This window comes from Chiloscyllium punctatum, chromosome 6 (genome assembly GCF_047496795.1).
Source record: "Chiloscyllium punctatum isolate Juve2018m chromosome 6, sChiPun1.3, whole genome shotgun sequence".
Lineage (NCBI taxonomy): Eukaryota > Metazoa > Chordata > Chondrichthyes > Orectolobiformes > Hemiscylliidae > Chiloscyllium > Chiloscyllium punctatum.
In genome coordinates, this window is record NC_092744.1 from 60,738,537 (window position 1) to 60,752,107 (window position 13,571).

The 13,571-nt window shown below is 41.7% G+C and overlaps 1 protein-coding gene across 6 annotated transcripts in view; it reads left to right on the forward strand.

The window, feature by feature from the left end:
* Positions 1 to 13,571, forward strand: part of dock10 (dedicator of cytokinesis 10) — a 342,639-nt gene that overhangs the window by 272,919 nt on the left and 56,149 nt on the right. For all 6 annotated transcript variants that reach the window (XM_072572749.1, XM_072572752.1, XM_072572747.1 and 3 more), the window contains exons 41-44: positions 1,220 to 1,357; positions 3,865 to 4,047; positions 11,110 to 11,220; positions 12,599 to 12,814. In XM_072572749.1, coding sequence (XP_072428850.1) covers positions 1,220 to 1,357; positions 3,865 to 4,047; positions 11,110 to 11,220; positions 12,599 to 12,814 — 648 coding nt within the window. The remainder of the gene's footprint in view (positions 1 to 1,219; positions 1,358 to 3,864; positions 4,048 to 11,109; positions 11,221 to 12,598; positions 12,815 to 13,571) is intronic.

Here is a 13,571-nt window from a genome sequence, read left to right on the forward strand (position 1 = left end):
CGCTCAGGTACTTCTTTGAGTAGGTAATATGCTCCAGTGGATATGATCTTGAGATATCTCTGGGAAGGGGTGCTGGTACACTTTGGTGAGGTCATCAGGTATTTTTTAATGATTCTTAACACTGGGGAGGATTGTGCCGAAAAGGTGCTGAAATTTCTTGGAGCTATTAAATCTATGAAAAAATATCAAGATCTTCATAAGTTGCAAATCTACCAAGAACCATCAAAATGTGTTTTTTTATGAATTAGAGTGATTTGCTCAAGACAGTTAGCAATGTAGAAATGTAGGTAATAGAACACTGTTTTGTATGTACATGGGGTCTAGTAGATATTAAATGAGTTGGCATGTTAAGTGGGTGGAGCCATGGGTTGGCATGGCTTGGTGCTAAGTCTGTACAGGGGCTGTAAGGGGCCATGAGGGATGGATAGAGGAGATAAAGTTTTATAGGGTGGTCGGGGGTCAATGAGGGATATATGGAGGTCATTAGGGGCATAGAGAGTTTAGATTAGATTACTTACAGTGTGGAAACAGGCCCTTCGGCCCAACGAGTCCACACCGCCCCACCGAAGCGCAACCCACCCATACCCCTACATCTACCCCTTACCTAGCACTACGGGCAATTTAGCATAGCCAATTCACCTGACCTGCACATCTTTGGACTGTGGGAGGAAACCGGAGCACCCGGAGGAAACCCACGCAGACACGGGGAGAATGTGCAAACTCCACACAGTCAGTCACCTGAGGCGGGAATTGAACCCGGGTCTCTAGTGCTGTGAGGCAGCAGTGCTAACCACTGTGCCACCGTGCTGCCCTAAGGGGTAAGGGAATGGTGAGAGGAATGAGAGCTGGAGGAATTTCTTATGTTTTATTCTTTTATTTTAACTTTTGGGCACAGAGCTAATGGCTCCAGGCAAGCTTGCCACCCAGGTGACCTCAGACCGCAACAGTGTTCTCTGTGCTTCCAAGGGTCACCCCAGTTCAACTTATGATCTAGCCCCCAATCCTGGCTCAGTCCAAAAATTGGGAATGAAGGTGGCCATTGGTAAAGGTCAGATTAATGGAGTTGGAATTCTCCTAAGTCCTCCCACTCTTCCAGGAATAAACATTGGAACCTAGAATATCCAGTTTGAATCATAATAAGAGTGTAGGAGGTAGTCTGCTGAACTTGTGATTTTTATTAATACATAGGAATTAATAATTTTAAAATCGGATTTTGCAGAAACAATTGCAACAGGACGATGGACAGAATTCCACAATGAAGAGAGTTTTTGACACCTATTTGCTGTTCCTGCAAGTTAATCAGTCATCAGCTACTTTGAAACATGTGTTTTCAGCTCTTCGACTATTTGTTTCCAAGGTGCAGTAAATAGTGTTAAATAACAAAATATTCTGCATTTTGTTTGCATCCAATGGGTGAACCATTAAATTATCACACCTTCTGACAATATAGCAATGAGAATAGATAATAAAAATGATGCAATAATGTGCAGGGTACATTTTGTGTTCTGCTTCAGCAACCTCTTGGTTTGATGATGATTTTGATCAGACTTCCAGCTGCCCTAATCCGAGTGTTGTTAAATCCTAAATCAGATATCCCTAACTCCAAAACCAATCTTTCATCAGCCTGCTTTCCATCTTGCTTTATTTCCAGACTTGAAAAAAATAATATCTGTAAATTATATACCTATATGCATGATTATATCAAGATTCCAGTTTACAGTGTTCATTAAATTTTGTTACTCTGTCCATTTTATAACATGAAATTTTCAACAGAAATCCCAAAATACCATGTAACAATTTCAACAGTTTTGGTGGTTCAGACTCCTGGACTCCATCCCTAACAGCATTGTACATCTAACTAAACCCATGGACTTCAATTTTACATAAAGGCAGCTCCACACCACCTTCTCAAGGGCAGTTAAGAATGGTGAATGATGCTTAGCTAACCAGCAATGACCACATCTCACAAGTGACTTTAAAAAGTGCTTTAATAACTGTGAGCCAGTGGTTCTGCTGGAATATTTTACAGTAGATTAGTACAATGCCACCTTACATGAGTGTTATTTCCTCAGCTTGCCGAAATTAATTTCATAGAGATCTACTCAAGCTATTTAAAAACAACTCCTAATAAAACACCACAACATAAGAACTAGAAGTTAGCAAAGCTCATTTGGCCACTAAACCTCCTGCACTGCCATTCATTAAGATCACGAATGATCAGATGTGGCCTCAGCACAACTCTCCTGTCTGTCCCCGATAATCCTTCACTTTCTTATTGATCAAAAGAACCTACTTCACACAGCATTGATTGTATTCACTGAAGCAACTTTATTCTGCTCTCTATTAAAAATGTTCCACTGACGGATGGTCTTCTGACAGAAAAAAAATAAAACTATCTCAGTTTTAAATGAGAGACTTCTAATTTTTAAACCGTGCACCTCCACCCCTTTCTACCCTGTCAAGTCCCAATTTTAAATATTTTAGTAAGATCACCTCCCATTCTTCGAAACCTCACAGTACTTAATCATGCTATGTACAGCAAGCTTGTAATTAATTGGCGCCTATGGGACCAGCAATGTTCAGTACAGGTTGATTAAATGTTCTGGTTGATCAAGAGGGCCATATAATCAATGCAAAAACACATACTAAATAATAGGCAATGCAGGGGGGTATTGTTATACTTTACTAATGACATAGATCACTTAAATAATAATGTATTTTGCTTTAAGTAAAACTTACTGGAAGAGAGCCTTCTCCCATGCACCCTCAACTGACTACTTGGGCATCATGGAGATCAAGATAACACAGTAAATTTCCAATATTTCAGGTGTATTAGTTTTGCCGGTTCATTGGGAATGCTGGTTCATAAGTGCTGGATAAAACAAAGTTTGCTGTATTTCTAAATGCTCTACTGTCACTCTCTTTCTATAGACTCTTACATTTTTGACTTAACAGACATTAAGCCAACTAGCCTATAATTACTTGGTTTTTTTGTCTTTCTCTTTTCAAATAAAATTTTTGCAGTGTCAATTTTCCAATCTTCTGGGACTTTTCCAGAATCAAGGGATTCCTGGAAGATTGCTACCAGCACATCCATTATTTCTGTAAAAATGCATTCCATCAGGTCCTAGTGATGCAACCCACCCATTCCAGGAAGGCAGTTCAGCGAATCTCCTCTGAATTGCTTGTAATGCAATGATATCCTTACTTGTGTATAAGAAGACAAAAGTTGCACACAGTATGCCAGGTGTTGTCTCACCAAGACCCTGTACAAGTGCAGTAAGACTTCCTTGCTCACATACACAAACACACTTGCAATGAAGGCAGCAGTACTATTTACCTTCCTAACTGCAAGCTGCACCTGCATGCTTGCTTTCAATGACTAGTGTACAAAGACACATAGGTCCCTTTGCACATCAATGTTCCCTAACCTATCACAATTTAAGTAATACACTGCCTTTCTGTTTTTCCAACTAATTGATGACTTCACACTTATCCATATTATATTGCAACTGCCCATTCAGTCATTCATTCTAAACCATCTTGAAATTGTTTATATTACTTGAAGTTTTATTTGTATGCTAACTATCCACACTGGATATACACTTCCAGTCTGCAACTCTGACACTCTTAAACATTTTGAATTAGATTATATTGAACTATTTTTGAATGTAGGAACCCATTTATAGTCAATTTAGAGCAATGCAAATGATCTCAACACATGTCATGGATCAAACATTTGTGCATTGTCAAATCTGTTCTAATGGCACGGTTGAAGTATCCTGTTAATTTTGAAAATATATGATGTTATTTAATGACAATCGTGCAGTACTAAAAGATTTCATACCTTCTGTTTCTCACCAGTTCCCTTCAGCTTTTTTTCAAGGTCGTGCAGAGCTCTGTGGCATGCTCTGCCATGAAATCCTAAAATGTTGCAACCACAGGTCAAGTTCAACTCAAAGTGAAGCTTGCGCCTTGCTCTATCTCTTTATGAGAAGGAACTTTGAATTTACGAAAGGAAAATCAATAGTCAGATCTCATCTTCAGGTTTGTGACGATCTTGACTGCATATTTTAAATTGCCCTTTGTGTAAACTGAGTAAGTGGAAATCAGCTATTTCAAAATTAGTCTGTTCTTTATTCAGTAGAATACCACAGATCAACTAATGAAGTATTTCTTGTGATATTTACTAACGTTTTCTTACATTTCTGTTAAAAAGGCAGCTAATTAAGGCTCTTGGAATTTGTGTTTTGTAATTCAGCAAAACAATTCAGTATTGTCCGACACCTTGGACAGGATTTTCCCTCCAGGGAGGAAACTGAGGTTGGGATTGTTTTTGAATCCAGAAATCTGCCTCCTGGGAGATACAGTCACTGAGCCTGATTTCACAGCAATATCCCTTTAACTGACTTGAAGATGGGCTCACCATCTAATTAAGGACAGCAGGTTCTCAAAGCTGGAAGGCCACTCAGACATCTTGCAGCTTTAAAGGAGCAGTAGTAGGACAGGAAGGAACGGTCTCTCCAAATAAAGAGGCCCTCGCTCCAGTATTCTTGTCAAATTAATTTTTTTTTTTAAATTGGATCTTGCAGCTAGATGTGGGGCAGGGTGTGGGGATCAGGAGCAAATTCTTCTATAGGACAAATCTGTGGTTGTTCCTACACCCAGCAAGCAGAGAGAGCCACTTGGGCTTTGCTGGAGCATGGTCTGTCACTGAATGCCACATCCAAGTATCTAACCATTCTGCCTTTATCTTGGATGCTGACTGGACAATCCGTTTGACCACACACTGCCTGCAGGTGGGATTGCCCTGCTCCAGGGTGATGCTGTGGTATAGTGGTAATGTCACTGGACATTAGGACAATCCAAAGCCCATCCTGGTATCCTGGGTTCATCTCCCTTCTGCTGGTTGAATTTAAACTCAGCTGATAAAATCCAGACTTTAAAATGATCTTGAGCAGCGGTGAACATGCAACTGTCATTGATTGTTGTCAAAACCATCTGATTTACGAATGCCTTTCAGGGAAGGAAATCTTTCATCTTTACTCGGTTGGCTTATATGTGACTCCAGACCAAGAACAATGAGGTTGACTCTGAATTCCCTCTGAAATGGCCTACCAAGACACCCAGCTTGGGGGCAATTGGGGATGGGCAGAAATGCTGAATATGACAGTGGCACCCACATCTCATAAAAAATAAAGGAAAAAAAAGAGTGGTAACCTCAAAATCAGCCCCTTGAAATGGCAACTTCCTCTGCACATTAAGTGTGCCAAAAAAGGCAATTTTGTTGCATGCAATAGATAGAGGAATTAGTTCCTCTTGTAATAGGCAGCTAACAGATTTTAAATTTACTAGTCATAAAAACAATATGGTAAATGGCATATGCTGCACATAGTTTGTCAGCAGTACACTGCCAGTCATCTTGGTGCAAACACCAAAAGGCACATCTGGGGCTTTACAAGGTGTCAAACACCAAAAACAAATATTCATTCCTTTGCTTGTGCAAACATGGAGCTGCATATCATGAAGGTTATTTTTAAAGCTGAGCTACTTTGATTTTGGCCCAGTTATGATCTGGAGAATCATTTCTATTTGTGGCTTAAACGATGGTCTAGTTCAACAATTCATATGGAATCAAAATGAAGCATAGGCCAAGCAGCACTGGTAGCTATTACTTTCCATCACAGGCACTATCCCCCTCTTATTCTCAATCATTGCCTATCCTCTCTTCCCCCATCCACCTCACACTCTACTATTGACTATCACACTGCCACTTCCTCCTGAACTTTTCCCTGCTTGTCCACGAGCTGCCTGATGAAGTTAAAGCCTGTGTTTACTAACAACTTGCCTGGGGGCTCACACACGTTGCTGCAGCTCTGGTCTGACATAAATATCTGGTGAGCCTTGTGAATGTCTGTTCTGGCACAGCGACTGCTCTCAGTAAGCCTGTATCATATAATTTGAAAGTTAATAGGTAGAATCTTATAGGGGCCTGAGTGATGTTGGCAATGGTGAGATTTGTGGCAGAATTGGATGAGAAGTCCAACGAGGCCAACCTTAACTTCTGGAGGATCTCCTTCCACCTTTTATGCTTTTCACAAGTGGCATGGCATGTTTCTCATTCAGCAGCAGAGGCCAGAATCCAATTAAATGGGATTATTGTTAGTTAAGTGTCTTGTAAATGGCACAATTTACCTTATAAATATTCAGCTTTCTATCTTATCAAATAAACAAGATATTGAGGAAAATCAGGGTGGGTACTTAGCGAACTCAGCTCACTGTGACCATCCTCCATGTTGCTTAGAACCAAATAGCATCTCAGGGCATGATCTACGGGCACCAACTACATGCAATAATTGTCCACAGGCATTGGCATCCAGCATTCACCAATCCCTCATTCCATTATGGATGTTTACTTGCAGAGTGCTCTGGAAATACAGACTTACATTGCAGAGTGCACAGACAACTAACAATGGAAAACCTGCTGCAGACACACTTTGCATGCATGGACTGGCACCCTCTTGAATGTTTGGACTAGGCTGCACCTCAGAGCTACTGTCATGGTATTAGTTCCTTTAGTGCATGCTCATGACAGCCAGTTCTTGCCTTGCCTTACCATATTAATTAGTGCATTCACACATTAGGCAGCTTGCCTTGTTGATCAGCAATCTTCAATCAAGGGGATTGACATCTTGTTGTATGGCGATGTGTTACATTCGTCTCACATGTGCTCAATGTGCCAGAAGCTTACTTGGCAAACACAAGGCATCTGCAGCCAGCAGGAAATAATGTCTCAATGTCTTAGTGGAATAATCCTCATCAAAGTCCATGGAGGCATCTAACAACCAGTGAGTTCCAGCACAGTATGTCTGATACTTATCTGGGGATTAGCCATGGTCAGCTGTCCGCTTGTGGTCAGAGCTCTGTGGTCAGGGAACAAGGGTGTGGAGTGTCTTGAAGAGGGAAATAACATTGCACACAGACCCATGCACTGTAATGGACAGAAACCTGAAGGGTCCCTAATCTCTGATAATACGACTACATTGTCCTCTGTTTGTTTTGCACCTCATTGCTGCAGGCATTGCTAACCAAACCATGCCCAAGAACACTTTTGGAAACAGACATCAAGAAAGGGTCGAAGTATTGTAGGATGAGGGCTAAAAGTACCAACAGTACCCATTGCCTCTACATGCCTTGTTTCTTGTTTCCAGATGATGCAGCAGGCTCTCAACATAGACATCAGTCATGTTAAATCATACGTGGCCATGCAAATATCTTTCATTCTGAAACAATGACATTTAGGCCTCCACAGAGTGACAATCAGCTGTGAAGTGAAAGAAATTCCATTTATAATAAAGAGCAAAGTAAATACAATGTTGTCAGCTGTGCCACAAGGGTGCCCTCAATATGTTTTCTTCTTCCTCTCCCTCTCACTATCTCTTCGTGTACTCCCTGGTTTCACAGCTGGGTCAAGGGAACCTGGAGACTTGTTTGAGAGACCCAGGGCAGCTTGGACGGGTCAGACGTAGTGGGTCTTCTGGCCAGATGAAATGTGACCCTCAATAGTCTGAATTTCCATGGGTTAGAAGGACACAGGCAGGTTGGAGGTGGAGGACCTGGCCACTTGAGCAGAGACTTATGAGGGGGCTGTATGTGGTTCCTCCGCTGGCTGGCTCCCCCCGTCTCCTTGTAAGGAATGCTCTCAACAGGTTTCCCTGTCCCCTGTCACCGTGCCTGCGATCCTGACGACATGTGTGCACACCTTTCCAGCAGGCTCTGATGGTGCTGGGCCTGCCTTTGTATAGCAGTGGTCAACCTGAGCATGACGCCAGTCAGAAGGTTACATGACCTGCTGCATTGATGCAGCTTCTGGGCAATGAGAGCCATTTCCTCCTCCATACCAGTCAGTCCCTTCTGCTCCTCCCTGGAAGTCTCTTGGCTGCATCACAGCTTGGTATGGCAACCGATCTGCCCAACGCCACAAAAAATCACGGAGGCTTATGAATATAGCCCAGTCCATCAGATAAACCAGCCTTGCATCCTTTGACTTTGTCTGCACTTACTGCTGCCTCAGGAAAGCAGCCAATATAATCAAAGACCCTCCCATCTCAGTTATATGCTCTTCTACTCTCTTCCATCAGGCAGAAAATACAAATGTTTGAAAACACATTATGAGACTTTTGAACAGACCTTCCATGAATTAGAGTTGATCTTTATCTGCATCTTCTCTGTAACACTATATTCTGCAATCTGTTCCAATACTCTGATGTAAGATATGATTTGTCAGGATGGCACACAAAATAATACTTTTTCACTGTATTTCAGTTCATGTGGTAATAATAAATCAAATCAAATCAAATCTACAGTCCCTGATTGCCAACACCATGGGGTCCGTTTTTGCCTGGGGCTGAGCATTTGCCTAGTCTCTGGCAGTCCTCCAAGTGCCAGCAACCTGGGGGCATTTCTTCCTTAGTCAGCTGCAGAGCTGTTGCAGTGAGGTGCTCACTAGTTTATGCTTTTGAACACTAATATTAACAGCAAACTGTCATTAAGTGAGATGTTAGAGGGTATGGGGTGCAGGTAAGATCCTTGCTAATGCTTCCTATGAGGACTCAGTGTCCTTGTTCTCAGAGGTCGAGGAGGTGACTTCTTGGGGAGCTGCCTGTTGTCTGTGCAGTTGCTGGAAGACACAGAAAGCAGACATCATAGTCAGTGGTCAGAAGTGGTATGCAATGAATGAGGCTGACAGCAGGGTTAATGTGAAAGTTGCAGTGAAACGAAGCATGGTACTTTGTTGATGGGATATTGATGGTTTGGCATCACTGGAGCAGTTCTAGTCTTCTCCTGTGATACTCAGAACTCTCACCCTGTATGGGATAAGGAGCCTGATGTCTCCACCCATACAAGCTCTCGCTACAGTGTGTGGACTGTCTTCCAACATAATGAGAGAAAGAGAGGAATTGAATGCGATAGAAGTGGGTCATAGGGCTGTTAGCGCTAGCACTGGTGAACAGAAGGTGGTGGGGTATTCCAAACAGTTGAGTAGACAGCATAGAGACTGTGTGGAATTAGTTGTATGGGAGATTGGGAGAGTGAGTAAGAGAGTGAGGGAAGATTTAGCAAGCATCTTCTTTGCACCAATGCCCAAATGGGACCTCCAGGTCCCTGTCAGAGAACCACAGACCCATCTTTCCTGCTTTCACATCTTCCACGGAAGAAGATTCTCTGTGAATGGGCAGGGCTGCTTCAGAATGCCAGTGCTCATCTGGGTTTACAGCAGCTTCTTAAAGATGGCATGGATGCCAGAGATGGCAGACTTTTGGCAGATATCTACTGAGTTGTTCTGAAAACAACATGTGGTAAGGTGGGACCAGGATTGGACATGTCACACACCACCATAGGGCCGGGTAGGTAGTTGATGGGATGAGTTTGGGAAAATATGGCAAGAAAACTTGCTAAACTTTATGGTAAAAATTCCTTCTTAAAAACTCTACTGAACTCAAACTTAGCCAAAATAATATAAGATTCAGTCAAATGTTTCTTAAGTTTTCATGTCAAAAGCAGGTAGCCTGTTAAAAGCATGCTGTCCATGAAATAGATAGCCACTTTGTTTTTTCCAATGACATATTATGTACAACAACCACGATTTGATATTGACATAACCACTAATCCATAGCTTGCAGCTATGATTATAGATTAACCCAAATTCTGGTTTCTGATGACAAGCCTTTCTTAATGACAGGTTTATAATGCCCATCAATTAAATCATCCTCATTATTTCACTTGGTGGGCTTCGTTATCTTCCAATTTATATTTTTATTTGCAGAAGATAAAATTTGTAGTTTAATGACAGATAGTCGACTAATTTTAACGAGTTGATACTGAATATGAATTGTCCTTATTTCCTGTGCAATTAATAATGTAAAAACAGTCATGTCTTTTAACAACTGAATCAAATTTTCAACCTAAGTAAAACTAAATAACTTGTCCAGAACTGGCGGAAATATATGTTAATTCATCTAATTATTCTATGTAATCTTTTGCTAGTCTTCTGTCTCCATTTTTAAAGGAGCTACTTACAATTATAGAAAGGTGTAGTATGGAGAAGGCCCTTCAGCCCATCAAGCCAACACCATCAAAAATACACTTTCCTGCACCAGGCTCACTGCCTTAAACATTATGACATTTCAAGTGCACATTCAAGTACAGGTAGACAATCCTTTATTCGAAATTCCAAAATCCGAAAAGCTCTGAAATCCAAAGTTTTTTTTTCCCTGACGTTTTTTCTCATTAACAAGGTTGTTTGGCATGCAAACAGTTAACCCAACTCCAAACCCACTCGACCCACGTCACTCAGATGTGATGTAGCAGCGTGGCCCAGCACTGCCAGGTGTCAATTCTGTCTCAGTGCTCAGTGTCATCACAGGTGGGTCTGCTGTTTGGTAATTGTTTTTTTATCTTACTATGAAAATGTCATTTAATCATTTATCCAAAAAATTCCGACATCCGAAAGACAGCTGGTCCAGAAGGTTTTGGATAAAGAATTGTCTACCTGTACTTGTTTAAGGTGTGCGATTACCCGCCTCAGATTTCCTCCCAAGCAATGCAGACTAGAGCCCCATAACACTCTGAATGGAAAAAAACAACCTCAAATGCCCTCATAACCTTGCTCTTGATCCTTTGACTATGGGGAACAGCTGTTTCCTATCCACTCTGTCCATGCCGCTCATAATCTTATACACCTCTACCAAGATCCCCCTTCATCCTTCTCTGTTCCAAATAAAGTAGCTGCAATTATCCAGCCTTTCTTCACAGCTGAAATACTCCATCCTGGGCAAATTCCGGTGAATTTCCTCTGCACCCCCTCCAGTGCAATCACATCCTTCCTATAATGTGGTGACCAGAACTGCATGATGTTCATTGTGGGGACTAAATGTAATCAGACGTAGCCAGAACGTTTAAAACTGGAATAAAAAATAAATTGTTATAGTTTAATTAATAGACTGATTAATATGTTTCAAAAATTAATGTTCTGCACTATAATGGCTGACTGTATTCCCATGCCTCTCAGAAGGGCAATTTTGATTTGTATTTGCATTTCCTTTCCAGCTTATCAAAGCCGTAAGTCAACTGATAGCAGATGTGGGAATGGGAGGCACTCGGTTTCAGCAGTCACTGGCGATAATTAACAATTTTGCAAATGGAGATAAGCCCTTGAGTGTAAGTAAAGTTTAGAAAAATTACTTTAATGTCTGTTTGTAAGCAAGGTATTGAATGCTGCGTCCATGAATAAAATGTGCCGACCTATCATCAGAGCAACAGTGTATCAGTCTGACGTTATTCTGCTCTATGGGGTTACTCATTGAAGGGTCGGTGGGGACTGGTTGGGCTGAAGAGCCTGTTTCCACACTGTAGGGAATCTAATCTAATCTATAACTGTAGAGATAAAGTGTTGCAACTGCCTGTATAACTTTCTGAATCAAGCAACCATTGCTCTTCGCCCGACAATTCCCAAGCTTTTGCGCCCAAATTACATGATTGAAACTTGACATATGTGGAATTAGTGACAAATGTCATAACGTTTTAGTTGGTTTTTTTAATTCCCTGGCTTCAAGCAAGAAAAATGGGGGTCTGTCTCATGAACTGAGGTCTTGCTGGTAACAATTATTGAAGAGGTAGCCTCCTCCCGACTCACCGTCTTATTCAGAGTAATAGGTGGGCTTCCAATGTTGCCAGTAAAAGAGGGTGAACAACTCTAAAGCCTGCCATCCCCATCAGGAGGGCTGGGCACTGCTGAAGCAGGTCAGGGACCTTGAGGTTTTCTCAATATGGATGTGTCTGTGCAGGTGCAGATCCAGAGCAAAACTTGTAAGGGTTGATGGTATTATATCCCTTGATGTAGAGAGGAAAATCCCTCCAGAAAAATGACTCAAACTGCCCCGTGCCCCTTCTAGCCCAGGATGTTGTCATTGGGACATAGATTATGTGGCTGCCAATCATCTCTCAACCTGCTACATTGAGGTGGTGGCCTCTGCATTGGATGGAATGCCATTCTGTTAGTGGTCAGGCTGTAAAATTGAACTTATTTGGGGCCTTTAATATCTTAATTGGTGCCCATTTCCATGAATGTCCAGTCAACCCAACACTCAGTCCAACCCTGGAAAGTAAAATAAAGCAGAGCTGTGGATGAAGCTCTGAAACAAAAGCAGAAATAATGGGAGAAACTCAACTGATCTGGCAGCATCAGTAGAGAGAAAGCAGAGTTAACATTTCGTGTCTGATGACCCTTCTTAGAGCTGAACTCGAAATGTAAACTCTGCTTTCTCTCCACAGTTGCTGCCAGACCTGCTGAGTTTCTCCAGCTATTTCTGTTTTTGTTCCCAAACCTGGACTGGTTCCCTGGCAGCTGGAATGTACAGGGAGATATCTGAGAATGGCTCCTCCCCACTTTCCCAGCTCTGCACCTGCCACTTTAGGGTCAGAAACTTTCAGCCTGTAGTTTTATTGTGGATGTCAGACATAAGCATAGGTTGGCAATAGTTAAATGTTTTTTATATGTGATTTGAAAGTAACCTTTCCTTGGGTTCACATCCTCTAGAACACTTTATTTCCTATGGAAGTGAAGGATCTGACTAAGCGAATTAGAACTGTGTTAATGGCCACAGCTCAGATGAAAGAGCACGAGAAGGATCCAGAGATGCTGATTGATCTTCAGTACAGTCTAGCAAACTCATATGCCAGTACTCCTGAACTACGAATGACGTGGCTTGAGAGCATGGCAAAGATTCATATACGAAATGGAGATGTGTCGGAGGTAATTTACGCTATCTTATTTGTTAAGACATTGATTCCTGTTTCTGCCTAAACAAATTGAATGCATTTTAATCTCCAATCAAAGCCTTCGGAAAGGAAGAGATGAAGAAATGTGAAGAAGCTGTATATGAAGATAACGATGGTCGTGTTTGATCAGCTCTTCCTACAGGAAACATCACAATTGAAACATCAATCCGAGTCAAAAACCAAGCTTGCACTGCACCATGGGATAGGTTTCCTCAGCACCTTCTTGCAATGTATGAATGTACAGGCCCTGCTTGGTTTAGTGATGTTCGAGGGAAGTCACTTATTGATCTAACTAGAGGGGACTCTAGAACTGAAGTGTTAAAAGTTAATTGCCTGTTAGCAGCTGGTTAGAGGTTACACTGACATTGGCCTTGTTACAAAGACTGAGAGGAACGTGGAGATTAATGATCCTTTGAAATCCTAAACTGTTCTGGCCACAAGACCACACAGTATCATTACAATGGGGGGTGTTTATGGCCCGCCTCAGTCTTAATCTTTTGAGATACATGAATCAAATCAGCCACAAAGCCTTTAACCCTATTATTAATCTCATACATTTGGGAATATAATTACATATCCTACTAACCCCATGTTTCTGACTTCATAAATTCAGGCAATCTAGAAATTTCACTATTCCCTTGGAATGCATTCTCTTTGGACTTGGAAGGCTGTATCTTGCTGAGTGGAAGACTGTTTTATTGATTCTCTTGCTGACAGTCTGAGGTCTGGTC